This window comes from Caloenas nicobarica, chromosome 4 (assembly GCF_036013445.1).
Source record: "Caloenas nicobarica isolate bCalNic1 chromosome 4, bCalNic1.hap1, whole genome shotgun sequence".
NCBI lineage: Eukaryota > Metazoa > Chordata > Aves > Columbiformes > Columbidae > Caloenas > Caloenas nicobarica.
This window is the reverse complement of record NC_088248.1, coordinates 66,455,007-66,471,959: the sequence shown is the minus strand read 5'-3', so window position 1 is coordinate 66,471,959 and position 16,953 is coordinate 66,455,007. Positions and strand designations below refer to the sequence as shown.

Genomic DNA, 16,953 nt, shown 5'->3' with positions numbered 1-16,953 from the left:
ACTGTCTACTTTCGGCTTACCTCTCAGGAAGAGGTAATTGCAATTTGCAATTGCTTTTCAAAATTCTCGTGCTTAGTCTCAGATGCCTTCAGACACAACCAGTGAGTAGCCTGCAGACCGGCCAGCTGGTTCTGGCAATCAGGGCAAGCTTTGAGTAACCACCATTCCTGGGGATGCCAAGACCATTGTGAGACCACATGTACACCTTTCGTGTGACAGGGACACCTGAATTTTGGTTATGTGTCTGGAAACAAGGACATGGGGACCCCAGAAAGGATGGCCATAGATGAACTGCCTTGCTAAAGGTACCTGTAGTCAATGAGCTGGTGTATTTACATAATTTTCCAAAGTGATGCTTTGGGTCCATAGCTATATGGTTAATTATGGTAACATTTAAAGCTTACAGGTTGTATTTTTATATAAAGATAAAAGAATAAATTAAGCACTGGGCATATAATTAATTCTAGATCATGTTCATTGGTGCATTGAACTATATTGTTTCACAAGAAATGTACAGCATAGATTGTACAACAGAGCATTTTTATAGAATTCTAATTTCTTGCTTGCTTCATTTTCTTTGAACAGTTTATGAAGAACCAGAAGACCCCAGTAACAGATCATTTTTTTCAGAAATTATCTCTTCAGTGTCAGATGTCAAATTTAGTCACAGTGGTAGATACATGCTAACAAGAGATTACCTCACTGTCAAGGTTTGGGATCTGAACATGGAAACAAAGCCTGTAGAAACGTACCAGGTAGGTATCTTCTGTGTCTTGAAATGCAGCAATATAAAAGCATCTCACTATTCAAAAACTGAATGTTTTCCTAAGCTTCTCATTGTTTGATCTGAGAAGGAGCTAGCTAAGAGAGCTGCTAATCAAGGTGGTTAAAATCCTCACAGTGGCATACTTGTAGCTGGAAAAGGGCAATTTCAGCATTAGTAAGGAAGCGTAAGGCCTGGGGAGTCAGGGTAACGCTCTCTGTAGATTTGGCTCTTGAAAGAAATTACGCTTCTAACAAAGAAAATCTTCACTTTGGCATCTGTTTTCAAATGATGTATTCCACTATTAACATTTAAAAGTAACTGAGGAAAGGATCTTGTGAATTGTTTGGTATTCTGCTCGCATTGAGACGGCTGAGAGTTTACACCTTTGTCATTTCAAAACTTTTTTATAAAAACTTCACCTCTGCGTTCCTCCCTTGTGCCTAGTTCTAGAAGCGATCAGTGTTAAACCCTGACATCACCACTGACACAGCAGTTTGCGAATGCCAGACAGACACATCTGGTTGCCTGAATTCATTGTGATATTATCCAGACAAAATGCCAGTGGCTCCAGCCAGCGCTGGGTTTGCTCTCTGACATCTGTTCGGTTTGGCAGTAGAGGGCTGAGCTTACGTTTTTTAACTCTGCCTTGATGAAGGAAAATATGTCTGTGACACAGAAACTGCTTGTTATGAAAATGCAATGAGAAAAAGCTGTTAAGCTACCTACAGAGGAGGACACAAAGTAGGAAAAATGTCATTCATCTCGCTTTTACTGCTTACATAGAGACAGTCCTGTGACACTGCTGGAACAGCCCCTTGTTTTCTGTGTCTGTGTAAGGGCAGGTGGGATACAGGACTTTACAGTAGCTATCATGAAGATTGGTTTTAAAATAACACGTAGTGAGAGTTTGGCAGTGTGACACGTCAAAACAAATAAAATTTGACATCAATAACATTGGAGGTGTTTATTAGTTAGTGTTTAGTAGACAAAGTGGGCCCCAGTGTTTTCCAGTGCACTCATTACGTTTTGGTCACTACTCTTCAGTGTGTCTCTTGTTAGCGTTGGAAAGTCTGAGCCTGTATACCTTTAAAACTACAGAATTGGTTTTGCTCTGAAAATGGCCACGCTTTTAATCTAAATGTGTTAGGAATGTTGAAATGCTGTGAAAACAGAGTGGGAGCGTGAGGGTGAGACTGTTTTATATAACAGAAGCATATATCAGATTTTGGGAACTTAGGTAATATTTTATACTTATGCTAATGGAGCAGGCAACCTTGCCCCTGGAGAGGAATAGCTTGGTCAAGCCAACCTGTTTGTCTTGACTTTGACACCTGCTTTTATTTCCTCACCTCAGCAGCTGTGAAGCAAGCTGGCCACCTTTAAATCAGTCTGACACTCAGCAGTGGGGCCAATTAAAAAATTATATTTCTCCATGCTGAGATGGGAAAAATGACCTGTAATGTAAAATTTTCAGTACTGATCATCGAGATCAGAAGCTTATAGAAAAAAAAAAAAGATCCACAACAACAAAACCCCTGCAAATGTAAGTGTTCTTGCTGCCTTCCTTCGACCTATGGATTGCCTTTCATTTTCAAATATTTATTCAATGCCTTGTAAAGAGTATACAGATGCATTGCTGGGCATTGCAGTGGACTAAAGGAGAATCTGGAACTCAGGAGCCTTAGGAAGCCAATAGCACAGGACTCCATAGGATTCCCACCGTCAAATTGCGCTGGGCAATCCTTTGTGTTTTTCAACTGCAGAGATTAGAGAATTCTAGTCTTAAGAAAAAGTGGTTTAAATTACTCTTTTATAACAAATAGTTTGCCTTAGAGGTATCTCACACATACCTAAATCTCTATATATAAACTTGGAAATCTCTCAAAAAGTTTCTGTGGCGGGTCACCCAAAAAGCACGAAGTAAACCTAACATTTTTAGTTATGTATTCACATAATTATGATGACATGTATATCATTAAAAGATTAAAAGATATTTATTAAAAGATTGAATTTCTCGTTTTATCCACTGCATGGTAGCTGCTTAGATATCATCTAGCTGAAAGATGGATGAATAGGGTCACAACAGGAGATTTCTCTACAGGGTTGTAAGAAAGAGCAAAGTGTATAACTGTACTACTTCACTGTCAGGTTACAATTTCAGTATTGAAAAAAAAAAATTTGAATTTTTCATGCAAGTTTTTTTCTTCATCAATGCTGTGGCTAAAAGAATGCTATTGCACAAAGCAGCCTTGCCGAGACATGTTATCTGCTGACAATAATTCAGCATTATCTTCCCCTGTCTATGCTTGACATAAATGAAGAAAGGGCAGAGTATCATGCACTGGACAGCACTAAAAGAGCAATACAGTGGAATGGCCCCAGCTTGAAAGCTGCAAGATAGCCCTGCCTGTTGGGATACTCTGCCAGGTGAATTATCCCAGCAGAACCATACTGGCACCAACCAGAGCTGAACATGTTCATAGCTGATAATAGCTTGATCCCCTTTTGTCAGGGGCTGTTGCACAGGGATGGGGACTGATGTGTCACCGCTGCAATTCCTGACTGTGACTGTTCCGTCCCAGTGAGACAGCTCCCCGTGTAGTCATGTTGCTGTGTTAGTCTGAAGCACAGAATGGCTGGATAGTTCCCCAAAGGTCTGACCTAAACTAGTGCAATGAAGAAAAGGAGAAAGCCCATGGTAATTAGTTAGGAATGAATTTGGTTGGGATTCAAGTGCTATGCATATGTGGTAAGAACAATATGTAACAGACAAGGCAAATCAGTGGCAGATGAACATGCAAACAAGGTAAAAATGAAGTGTTTATTCTAGCTAGTTTTTCATAGTCACTCTGAGGGTCTGAATGTGGTCAAATGTGGTAAAGGGTCCACATGAAGAGTGAGCTGGTTGTTCAAGGCAGAAGTGCAAGTTTGCAGGCAGTTAGTTAAGAAAAAGGAGCCGAGACCTTGAAGAGATCAGTAAGTTACGTGAGAAAGGAACTTCAAAATGCTTTTAGACAGAGCTGGCAGAAAGGCAGAGCTCCAGGCTGTGGGGTTGGACGCACTTTGCAAAGGGAGTATACAGGACAGTGGTCATGACAGATGGCTGCTAGAAATGGTAACAAGAGGAAGACCTAGAAATGACAGTCAATGAGGCGAATGTGGTCTACTTCTTCCTTCTACCTTACCCGACTTTTATATTTCTTCCAAGTGTTGGGAGCTCATGAAGATGACAAAGGAAAGAACGCCAGTTCTGTAAGAAATTACGCTGCTAACATAAAGTCTTTAAGTAAAGAGAAAATGAAAGGATTTAATTACAGAGAGTGCAAAAAATTGCATCAGTACTAAAAATGTTCTGACTTATCACTTGCCATGAGGGTAAATGCATTTAATTGTGAAATGTTTTTTCTGCATCTACCATTTGCCTATTATTTGCTGTGTAAGACATTGTCTCTTGATATGCAGCTCAGTGTTCACTCATCTATTAATGAAAGTTATCCATGACTAGAATGTATAATCCTTCATAAACTTATGTTACAAATATTCTTAGAATACTGTACAATTTGGCTATTGAAAATTGGTTAAAGAAAATATGAGTGAAAGGTCATTGTCTCTCATCTGGTCTTGATAGAAGTTACCTTACTAGAAGAAATGTTTATACCCTCAGGCCAGAGGAGGAAGGATGCTGAGCATCCATGAGCAGAAATAGTCTCCCTGGACTTGCAAGAACCAGTACCTCTGTATGCCAGAGCTAAATTATGCCCCTCGGCTATTGGATTGGTATGTGTGCTCTGAGAGGCCATCTACACATCTTTGTTTTACAGTTTTACAACAGCTAGAAGAAAATATGAGGAGTGAAAGTGCATTAGTAAATTTGTCTAGGTGGGGATTTCCTAGCTCATTATTTCCTTGAGGAATTAAACCAGCCATCCAGAAGGAAAATCCATAAAATTCAGCAAAGGATTGAAACAGTTTTTTTGAGATCTTTATGATAACCTTTGTTCAGCAGAGATATGTGGCCCAGAGGAGAAGTCTTCTGCTGGTTAGTCCCACTTTTCAAGTATGTAAGTGCAAATTTACAATGTTGTTTTTAAGTCTCAGCCAAATTGGAGATAACCTTGGGCTAAATTAGTGTTCTAATTTGCAGCCTGTTCAACTGCAACCTTGTACTGTGTTTGGCTTCTGAAATACCTTACCCAAATACACGTAATACCACACACCACAGCTTCTTTTAGTAGAGCCACGTTCTTTCTGCCACAACAAATGAGAGTCCACCCATCTTGGAATATGACATTTTTGTTACTATTTAAATTAGATTTCTTGCACATTAATTAGCACATTTAGGGTATCAGCTGGTGAAATGTCTTTGGGAATTAGGCTAGCACTGAGAAAATCACCCAAGCAGGAAATAAATGTGTTGAAGAGGGGTGGTCTGCAGCCTGCTGAGGGAGGTATGCTTTATGCCTTCCTGCAACAATAATTCTGTAACAACTGGTTAATTGGACTGTGGAAAAGTACAGATATCTTCTTTAGAGTTTAAACTCAGTATCTTCTGGAAAGCTACCAATCTGTGCAGTGTATTTTGAAAGTGAACATGGGAGATAAAGCAGAGAGTGGGGTGCTGGTTGTGGACTTTAATATTTTGTTTTATTTCAAGAATAACAGTTATTTTCTTTGGAACAGGTCCATGATTACCTTAGGAGCAAGTTGTGTTCCCTGTATGAAAATGACTGCATCTTTGACAAGTTTGAATGTGCATGGAATGGATCAGACAGGTAATCCATCCTTTTGTCCATCGCTGTCTTCATTTATAATAGCAAAAGAGCTCCCATGTGATGTGGAACAATCAGAAAGTAAAGTGTTACACATGGTTATGTTCCATATCAATTTACATTGTCACGTATCAGTGTTCAGGTGGATAAAAGGTGTTTAAATATTGGTGTAGTTGTGTCTCTGACCTCATTAGGCATGATGTTGTTAATCTTGGCTCGTGCCTTGGGGGAAATGAACCGTCAAATTCTGTCCATTTTCACCAAAATAACAAGTAGGCTGCAAAAGTTTAAAAGGATGCTGCCAACTTACACAGCCCCACCAACACACTAAGGAAGTTTTTGTGATCCTGTATTTACACATGAGCTACCTCAGCAGTCCAATCCATTTACTGGAAACAGGGAGTGAGGAAAGGCAGTCACAGGCACCCACTGATCCTCCACAAATTGCTGCCACCTTCCCACTGACATAAATGATGTTTTCTTCTGACACCTGTCCCACCAGGGCAGTCCTTTCACCTATGCACTGAAGGAGGGGTGCTGGTTTTTATCTTGGACATCTTGGACACAATATCTTGTTGGATATTTTCATAAGAAACATTAGCACAAGTCAGAGAGTTTGAGTGAGGATGTAATGTGCTAATGCCATCATATTAGTAAATGACGGCAAAACTTTGGGGAGCAGGAATATCGTACAGGAAGAACTGAGCAGCCGAGAAGATTGGGATAATAAAAATTGATGAAATTCAAGAGTATAAGGCAAGGTGAGGATTTTAGTTGAAAGAAAACACAAACCTTCATCTTACCAGTTAGAAACAACTCACAGGGACATTCATGTGCTAGATGACTGTTGAAACGATTAGCAGTCTACAAAATGCATTTGAAAGAGAGCACAGAAGCCAATTTTGAACGGCACACAGTGACTTCTGGCTCAGCAGAGCTAGGAGCCAAGAGGCAAAAGTTTGGCACTTGCTGAGAGCCTGGAACTGTGCCTTCAGCTCACGGTCCGTGTCATTGTACTTGAAGCAGGTCTGCTCCTCTGGACTGCACAAGGACTATGAAACAGACTGAACAGAGCGTGGGGCAGCTGTGAAAAAGGCAAATACGATCCTCGAACGGGCAAGACTGGGATATCCAGCAGAGAAAGGAGTAGTGATGACATTATGTTTGGGTCTTACTCAAAGACCTTTGGACTGCAGTTACACATTTATTGTCCCTCATCTCCAAGGTGAATGAACTAATTGGCAAATGGACAGCTGCTCTAAAGAGAGGAGAGGGCAGGATTTTGGTTTTGATCAGCTTAGAAGAGAAGGCAAGATTATATTTGCTTCTAGGATGTATATCAAGGAGGTATACATAGGAAGGAAGATGATCTAGCTAAGATAAATGTGAATAATGGCACAAGAGCAAATAGGTATTGAGTGACAACGGGTAATTATAGCCTGGAAATTAACAGGTATATGTGACATTGGTTAAAATGACAAGCATCTGAACTTGGAAGTGCAGAACAAGGTGTCTTCCAGTCCTGTGTTCCACAAATGCAGATAAAGTGTAATGCTGTACACTATGCAAAGGGTGTCTTCTCTTTGGACTACTTTCCTTCGCTCAGTTCTTGTACCTGCCCAACGGAAAGATTCTGTCTTTACTAAGAAATAAAACTTTTACCTTGTATTATTTATTATGCAAATGAAACTATATACTTCCATTATCTCTGTTGTCTGCATGCCAGGGTAATGCGTTTTCTGACAAGGATTTGACTCGGCATTGAGTATCCCCTGTGATACAAACTGCTGGCCATTTAAAATGACACACATTTGTGTGTGGACCACATTGGGCAAAACCCTTCCCAGATTGCTATGAGTGCAACTTGGGCACCAGCTGTTGTGGAAATGGCTTTGATATGGTTGGAAAGTGGGAATTACCCACAGAAGTTTTAGGGGAAGGTTCAGGTTTTGGAGCTTTTCTCTGAACCTGCCAATCCCATCCATGAATGGTGCTTTAGCAGAGGGTTGTCTCAGTAGGCTGGTTACTGCTTGAGTTTGGTCCTATTGGAAACACCAAAATTAAAGCCTTTCTTGGAAATACGGACAGTGCTGGTCCCTACCTAAATCTGGCACAGAAGAAGAGCGCAATCGAATCATTCAGATTTTGTGAAACTTTGACAAAGATTCAGGGCTTTTCAAGTCCTTTCAAACCATTTTGCTTATCCTTCATGGGAATTCCCAGTGCGTTGTACAGGATGGACAGCCACATGTTCCTGGACCCAGAGTCTTTCTCCTGCAGTTGAATGAAATGCTGCCATCCTCATTAGTGTGGTAAGACCACTCTCTGGGTAGCTGTCTGGTAATAATAGAAATATTATTCAATATCAGGATTTAAAGTGAGCATAATATTTTAGTTCCTGCTTGACAGATTAGAAAGATCAATGCAGTGAGTAATTTTTAAGTGGGAACATTAGATTGTGGGGGCTTCATTTATTGTAATGCCCAGACACTGGGGCGTTGTTAGTCGTGCACAATTACCAAATCTATCACTAAACAGAAGACACTGCTCTTGATTGTAAGAAACTGTTGAGTAGAACAGCTGGAAACATTTGACAAAAGAAAAAAGTTCTCTTTATTCTAGTTGTTTAAGAGTCAAATGTATCAGCATTCATGTTCATTTTTTGGATGAACGTTCACTCTTTTGAGCTTCTTGCTTCTGTGTGTACATATTGTACTGTTTTGCTGCACACTACAAGTATTTCTTTTAGTGGATCATGATTTAAATTATATTAGGGTACCAGTAACTCTTAAAGAACAGCTCATTTGAATAGTAAGGTCACTTAATTTGATCCTTATGTATTTTTTTAAAAAGTACTCCTGCTAAAGGTAAGCAATGCTTATTAACAATGGTACTCCTAAAAGATGCTGCAATACAGTATTTATATTATTGATATGTATACATAACAGTAATGACCGCAGTTCTAAACATGTTACTTTTATCTTTTGAAAGCTTTAAAGCTACAATGACAACTTAAACTGACAAGATTGTTCAGTTAAAAATGAAAGCATATTTATTATTTAGGTGAAAATATTTTTTATTGATATTTGTCATTACTAAGGAGTTAATCTAGGCTATGATAGAACCTGATAGTGAGGCTGTTTACAAAAAAAAAAAATCAATGTACATGAGCTCTGATTAGAATGTGATTGATGCTCAGTTACTCCAATGAACAGGAACTAATATGATCAGACAGAGCCGATCTCATTTGCTGAAGGGCACATTAATCACTATGTACTTTGGCAGCAACAGTGGTCAGGGAGGGAGTCAAGCAGAGGTCTTACAATAATTCAAGCAGATGAGCACATATTATCTGTAGTTGAGTATATTACACTAAATTCATGCCATCTTTATTATATATATATCATTACATGACTACGTAGAACATGTGAGCCCTATTTATACATGAATTTAATTTAGTTCTTCCATTTGCTTCCAAAGTCAGGTCTTTTAATAATGACCTGCAAGACACTGTTTTCTTCTCACTGTCAACCACACCCATTTGTTATTTCAGTTTTACCTCAAAAATTAGCACTTCTGGAGCTCTTTGTGAGTAACAGGAGAAACCAGTAAAAGAAAAAAATAGTGCAGTAATTTTACATGGTAGTAAGTGAATACCTTAATTGCTATTATGTTTTTCAAGATTTCTAATTGATGTATGGGAACCCTTCCAGGGAAACTTCTGAATACCGTCGTGATAAGTGACGTGCTGTGAGCAGATGAGTGAAGTCACATACAACTGTTCAGTCAGTCCTTTCCTACTGAACTGTCATTCATCCCACTGAGTATCTGTCAGCCTTCACTCCAATCAGGCAGAATTGGCAGGTCCCAGTGGATGAGATGTTAACAGTCTATTCCTGCCTGGCAGCACACTCCATGCTGGAGAGCTAGAAGACATCATTTTGTTCTCAAGGCTCGGTGTGTAAAATATTAGCTTGGAAGGACTTGGGGATCCCCTGTTCGAATTCCTGGTCTTATCCCAGCCAGCTGTACCAGAGTCCCGCAGCCCTGAATCCCGTGTCTTGAGCTTTCCCATTGGAGCTCCCCAGGAACTTTAAAGAAGTTCCTTCTTTGTGATGGGGAGTCAGTTGCTTCACACAGTGCAGAATAAAGGAAAATTCCCCAGTATGCCAACAGGCTCCCACCGTTTGCAACAGTCCTTCCTCCTTTCCCGTGGTCATAATAAATCTCATTTTTCATTCCCATGAAAAACTGTTTTTGAAGAGTTTTCCTGGAACCAATCCTGTCTTTTTGTTAGGTCAGCTTGTCATGAAACCAGATCTGACGGGCCTTATTGTCAGTCCCAGGAGAGTGCAGATGTGCTGTTCTGCACCAGTACACGTGCTAGTGAAATCTTGCAAATTTGGAGGCTCAAAATATAATTGGAGGGATGGTTTCAGGTCAAAGAAATGGTCCCTTTTCATGCTGGGTGCCTTGAGGGACTCCTTTGCAGAGATTTACCAGTCTGGAGGCAGTTCTGCTGGAAGCTGCTCTGAGTCTCCTCCCCTCACACTTGCTTGGATTCAATGTCCTGCCTCTCTTGCTGCAGGGAATGAAGTTCTGCTGCCACATTTGCAGTGAGGGGCAGGTTAGCAGTCCTGATTTAGTTTTTCTATCATCCTTAAGCCTGGCATTGCACTGGTCCTTGAAGCCTGCCCACCCCTAGTCCTGTCACACCATCCCATGGCTTCCACGGGCTCTTGAGCAACAGTTGAGGGAGGAAACTATGCCATGAGCTGGATTTCTCTGGACGATAGAAATCTGCAGGTGAAGAAAAATTTCTGTGCCTCTAGGAAGACTAATCTGGTTCAGAGTTAGCCCAAAAATTATTATGGAAGAGTCTTAAAAAACCAAAACAAAATACCACCATTAACAAAATCAACACAAAACAATGTGAAGCTAGTATGGTTTGGTTTTTAAGCAAGCTTTAATTGTAGCTGATGTCCCCAGAGTTTCAGGGCAAACCCTGACATCCAGGAAGGCAGCTGCATGGAACAATTATGATAAAAGCTGTTGCGTACAAGGATGGCCACAACATGGATGACATTTAAGAGCTTGGCTTGCGATAAAGAAATCTGAATGAAGTGTGCGAATAACAGAAATGAGAAAGGCAGAGATATGCCAGTTCTTACTGACTGACATGTCTGATGGAATGTTAATGTCTAAAAAATATTGTAGAAGATCTCTTTGAAGTTTAGGACAAATGATGAAGTCCTATTCAGATGCCCTTGAGGTTGGTGAACTAGGGAATTTGTTGACCTTCCAACAGAAGCAGAATGTTAGAGAGGGAAGCCACATACTGAAGCATTTCATTTAACAAGGAGTCATTACCAAAACCGAAATATTGAGAGCTAGATGTTTTAAGGTATTAAGATCCTTAAAGATGCTGAAGCCATAAGCAGTTGTTGGAGTGGTGCTGTAGGCCCTAAAACTCTGGCCCTAAATTAAACATCAGTGGTACAACTACTGATTGTCATGTTCAACCCAAAGGAGACAGCGAGGATGGAAGCCCAAAGCCCTCAAGGGCTGAGCAAGTTGTCTGTGAGAGTGAGCAAGACTGGAGGTAGTGGGTTATGGCAAAGAAAGGGTGAGCAGTGAGACCTGCCAGAGTAAAATGAAGAGATGAGAGGGAAAAATAAGGAGCAGAGAAGGGGAAAGGACAGAGTGAAGCAAAAGAGACAAGACAGAGCAGGGAACAGAGGATGAAGCTGAGGGGGACTATTCACTGACAGGAGAGAAAAGCAGATAAAGTGTTTTTTAAAAACTGTAGAGAAGGTAGAGGGAAATGGAAAAAGAGGAGAAGAGAAGGAAGAGGGGGAGGGAAAGGAAAACCTAACCGGGAATGTGGTAAAGACCAGAGTAAAGATTGTAGGAGAAGAAAGTGAGAAACAACAGAATGGCAACTAGGGATAGAGTAAGAAGAAAAGTCCATATAAGTAGGAGTGGCCTGTACTGGGGGTTTCTTCTTTTACCTTCTGTAAGAATACATTTGCCCTGCTTGTAAAGAAAAAAAAAGGATAAGACTTTGGGCCATAGTGATCCCACATGAGGACTGGCAGTGACATGCCTCAGATTGTGTCCTGAAGAAGCAAGAAAGCCCCGGTGTCAGTGCAGGCTGGATGAATTAGTAGCTTTTTGTGTTGACGCGCATTTGAAGCATGGTCAGAAACCCTCAGACCTTACTTGGAGCAGCTCTGACAGGGGGAGCACAGAGCTCCGTGTGCTCTGCAGGGCAGCACCGTGCAGAGGGTAAAACATGTTCCCTTCGTGGGGCAGCCCAGGGGTAGCGTGGAGCTGTGCAAATGCATTTACAGCCCTGCAGATACGGGGTGTTGCCGCCCCTTCCAGAGCACCAGCCAGGCTGCCCATGTGTGAAATGGAGGCAGTGGTAGCCATATCACTGCCATTGGTGTTTTTTCCTGCCTTTATTTTTGCCTTTGTTTAAATTATTTTTTAAAATCCTGCTGCCGGTAGCTGTGGTGCAGTCCATCAGCAGCTTTGCTCCAGCCTGAGCTATCAGTGCGCCACTCCTCAGGGTGCTCTGGAGCGTGTTCTGCATCCTAAATACCCCTGCACGGATGAGATGACGGTACCTCTGGCTGTGGGTAGCACAAGTTGTAAACCTGCTTTCTGAGTGAAATTAAAGGTGGTTAGACAGAGCTTTTCAGGGCTGCCCCCTTACATACCTGTGAATTAGTGTGGGGAGGTTTTCGGGGGGAGGCTTAATTTGGTTTCTTGAACTAGCCGCTGTTGCAAGGGTGTTGTGCAAGCACTCATAATAACACTGCTGTGCAGAGCAACGAGTCTGGAAATATAGAACAGACTCTTCCTATACTCAGCTACAATTTTTGTTCTTATATATATATGTATATAATTCTCCTTACCACATACATTCCGTTATTGTATTTTATATTATCCTGAATGGGAATAAATCGCAGGCTTTGATCTAATTCTTGCTCTCTTTTATTGTTATTTTAAGGAGCAGGTAAGGTTATAATCCATCTGTGTTTGTGACCTTGAACAAGAATGGGCACTTTCTCATTTACATAATACTATTTTTTACTGAGCCATTATACTGCAGAAAAACAGGGCCAGCATGAAAAGTAGTCATCTACATATGTTAAAAAAAATAATCGCAGTAAATCCAACCAAGAAAAAAAGCCCCAGACTTTTTAAAAAAATATGCAAGAGTTAAAGAAATTAAAAAGCGAATGGACTGTAAATGCAGTTTTACTGCAAGCAAAACCTGCTAAAATCGGACTCTTGACAACATCTCTCTGTGCGTTTGGTGCACGGGTGCTCTGCCTGTATGAAAACTGCTGCCCTGACAGTTTCTGCCTTCATCAGGAGGGATGATCCTCATTCCCCCGGGGACCACAGCTCTGCAGCCCATGGCACAGGCTGCCCTGGCATTATGAACCTGTTTCAAAATTTTGCCTGGAGGGAAAAAAAATAACACAGTACTGTGCTGGGCTGTTTGCATCACAAATTGTGTATGTTAGCGCCGAGATATGAAATAACCTCAGCATTCTCCTGTTGTGAATAACCATTACAGCAGGAGCCATAATGACAAGACACGGTGATTTGGAAGGAGTGAAACATTAGATTTAGTGCTGTTGATTCAATTTCTGAAATGGGCACTAATCTTGATCAATAGGTTTTCTGCAGCTTCTGGGATACATTTTATCAAGCTGTCACACTGATTTTTTTTTTTTTTTTTTTTTTTTTTAGCTTGTGAGATTGTTAACTTGTGCCTGGCCTTTTGCAGGTGGGGAAGGTATGGGAAACCTCCCTGCAGACAACCCGCGGGTGCTTACTGCTCCTGCCTTCTCCTGCGCAGCGAGGCAGGTGCCTGCCAGGGCTGGTAGCCACTCTGTATGGACAAGAGCATCTTGGCCACCCCCAGCAGCAGAGCAGTGGTGCTGCCAGCTGTGTGCTGCCTGCAGAGCTTGGGGGAGCAGCCGCCTCTCCACAGGGTGAAGGCTGTAGGCGAGCTGTGGCTGAGGGCAGCACGTGCCGTGTCTCCCTGCTACGCCCCTCTGATCTGCAGCAGTTTCCTTTAGCGCTTTAGGAGCTGCAAAAAGCTCGGTGTGGAATCAGCTGTCATCAAATTCCAGTGCGCCATCAGCAAACGTGGAAGGAAGATGGAGCTGGCAGTTCTGCTAGCGATTCACAGTATAGAAATCCAACTCACCTGCGTTCACGGCATAGAAATCCACTCACCCTACAGTGGCTCTGAAGCGAGCAGAGCTGCTGTCAGGCGGTGGTGGTAGTACAAAAACCATTAGCTGCACAGCTCCCATTTGTGCGTTTTGCAGTATATTATTCATTTGTATTACAGTAGCTTGTAATGGCCCCAAATGAGATCAAGGCAGCACTGGCTGGAGGCTGTGCACATAGTGTAAGACAGCTCCTGAATCCAGGAGCTCCTAATCTAATCAGCTAGGGAGCATCTGTATGGCAGAGAATGTAGTTTATTCCTTATTCTCCCACAGTTGCATCTGCCATGGTTTCCTGCTAGTGTGCTGTTCGACACAGATTCCCTCTAAGTGGGAAACAACAGCAAATGTAACTGTCATTGGAGATTGAGGTTAGTTTATTATATGCAAAACATGTGAAATATGCTCCGTTGGTCTGTACTAGAAAGGAAAATAGTTCTTGATTGTCTGAGGCTTAGAACTGTGCAGCTTCTCCTGTGGAGATCTAACTGTGCAGTGGATTCCCCTTCCAGAATGGAAATTCAGAAAAAACACCCTATTTGGGGCTGAGACAGGAGAGCAGATCGTGGCTCTGGCTTTGCATATGGAAAAAGTTCACAGGAGGATGAGCTTTTGAACAAGGCTCTGAAACCCATGATTATGCTAATCCAGTAACCTGAGGGCCATGGATGAAATCCTGAATTCATTAAAGTTAGTGACAAAATATCCTCCCCTTGGGACTGGGGGAATGAAGCAACTGGCAATCCATTATTTCAAACTACAAGCTGATTAATGGGGTAATTTTTATACAGCTCGAGGTATATTTTCTGTTCCTTTCTCCCAGACCCAGAAATATATCCTGACTTGAATCTTCATTCAAACTTCATACAAGAGATGACAGAACCCTGTTTATCAATGTGTTTACTTCTAAGAAGCATCGTACATACAAATTGTGTCTAGACTTGCAAGGTCTATGGCTTCACGAGGGAAAAGGGTTTACTCTGGATATAAATTTACTTGTGCAAACTCAGTGTGATTTTTTCAGAACCTTTTAAAAGACCTTTCTTCAAAATACTCACTAAAATATGTAATTATGTACTAAATCTTGCTATTATATCACAAGGTTTGAAATACTTGGAATTTTTTTTTTTAAAGACTTTTTCTGGAAACATGTTAAATCTCAGCTGTCAGAAAAGGTAAAGCTCTGGAGAAAGAAAAAAGCCTGAAATATATGACCCTTAAAAGCTCATAAAAAGCTGGAAGGTAATTAAAAATAACTTATTAAAACATATTACTTTTATTGCCTTTTGAAGTCTGTCTTGTGATGTCAGGGTTCTGACATTTATGCATGCTTCAGAGTGCTAGTTTTGGGGTAACTGTAATTTTCATTGAATACTGTAATAGAGAAGGGGAAGACATTGCTGGAAGAAAATTATTCACTCTGGGGAGTACTGGGAAAAATCCTGTTTTATATTCTTTCTCAGCTGAAGCCAGAAGATGTGTAGTCTCTAGGTTAAAGCTCAACTGTCCTGATCCAGTCATGTTGGTAGACATCCCACAAGCTGCTGTTTAATTTTGTCTTGGTTTTCTCTCTCCCTCTCTCTCTTTCTCTCTACAGTGTGATAATGACAGGTGCATATAACAACTTTTTTCGAATGTTTGACCGAAATACCAAGCGGGATGTTACCCTGGAGGCATCCCGAGAGAGCAGTAAACCACGAGCTATTCTTAAGCCCCGGAGAGTCTGCGTCGGAGGCAAACGGAGGAAAGATGACATCAGTGTTGACAGTTTGGACTTTACTAAGAAGATCTTGCACACAGCGTGGCACCCAACTGAGAACATCATTGCTATAGCAGCGACAAACAATCTGTACATATTTCAGGATAAAGTGAACTCAGAAATGCACTAGATTTATCAATATCCCTCTATATTTACAAACCAGCCTCTTGAGAGTTGTAGAAGGATGTTATCTTCACAAAAAATGTGGCTTCTGTGGTGGGATTTGTAGGTTGCATCTTTTCATCCCTCAGCCTGTATCATTATTGGTGGCAAGCCAACTATTTTCCATCACTGCAACTGTATGAGTAAAAGGCACGACTGCAAATCCAGTACTGTGGTCCGTATTGGTTCTTTTACCCAAACAGGGGTAATTATTCACTTTGGGAGCGTTCCTGAGGAGGGCTGAGACTTCTCAACGCCCATCAGTCCTTTTGAGGGGCTCAGTGGTTTGCAGGACCATGCTGTTCCGGTGTGCTGCCTGCTTTTGCAGTCCACAGCATTTACCACATTGTTAGAGCTTTTCGCCTCAATTTTTTTTTTTTTTTTCAGCAACATTTTCCTGTCTCTCAACTAGGCCAAGCCTTGTGGAGCGACTGAATAGCCACATCCCTTTGAGCACGTGGCACAAAGGAGGGGCCTCATGACAATTATAACTGGAAGCAGAATCTCTGCTGCTGAAAAGCTGCCCTGTCTCACTCATCCTATTCCCTTCTTTACAGCACCCTCTTAGTTATTTATTTATTCACATTACTAACCTTGTGCTACAACTTAATGAGTGACAGACTGGTATAGTTACTCAGCCAGCTTATTTTGAGAAGTTCATTCTCCATAAATCTCTTTGCTCTGTTTAAAACAATAACTAGTATCTTCGTCATGTGGAGGACTATAAAAAAATCTTGGTATTGCCACTCCAGAGGGACTGACTGGTCAGACGTAGCCTGGCAATTAACACACAAACCCGTCCTACCACTTTGGGGTTGGAGTTATGGAAACCTTGGCTAGGAGTGCTGTCCTTGCAGGCAACGATCGACTTAAGTGGGAATAAAGTTACGTCACTGCTAGACACTTCGGAAAGTCCCTCATTTATTTACTGCAGCATGGTTATTTTAATCCTGGCATTAGGGGAATACAGGTGATGCCACGGGATCTGTGAAAGAATGGTGCTGTGAGATGCAGCACTGCTCAGTGAATTTAAATGAGTCCACTGCTGGGTGACAAAATTATTCCTGGAAGAATATGAAAAATCGAAAACTCCAAACCAAACAAAAGCTTTTTCAACATAAATACCTTTATTCAAATAAATAGTGATGTAAATGGAAAAAGAAGGTACATGCAAGTGCTATACCACATGCAGGAATTACGTGGGAAGGGTGCAGTGGACAAGGAGTCCTCTTAAGTTCT

General features: G+C 41.4%; 1 protein-coding gene across 3 annotated transcripts in view; it reads left to right on the top strand.

Annotated features, from left to right (window-relative positions):
* PPP2R2C (protein phosphatase 2 regulatory subunit Bgamma) overlaps positions 1 to 15,783 on the top strand; it is a 200,883-nt gene extending 185,100 nt beyond the window's left edge. For all 3 annotated transcript variants that reach the window (XM_065633578.1, XM_065633580.1, XM_065633579.1), the window contains 3 exons: positions 586 to 755; positions 5,447 to 5,538; positions 15,391 to 15,783. In XM_065633578.1, the coding sequence (XP_065489650.1) occupies positions 586 to 755; positions 5,447 to 5,538; positions 15,391 to 15,682 (554 nt within the window). In that variant the 3' untranslated portion in view covers positions 15,683 to 15,783. The remainder of the gene's footprint in view (positions 1 to 585; positions 756 to 5,446; positions 5,539 to 15,390) is intronic.
* The last annotated feature ends 1,170 nt before the right edge of the window (positions 15,784 to 16,953 follow it).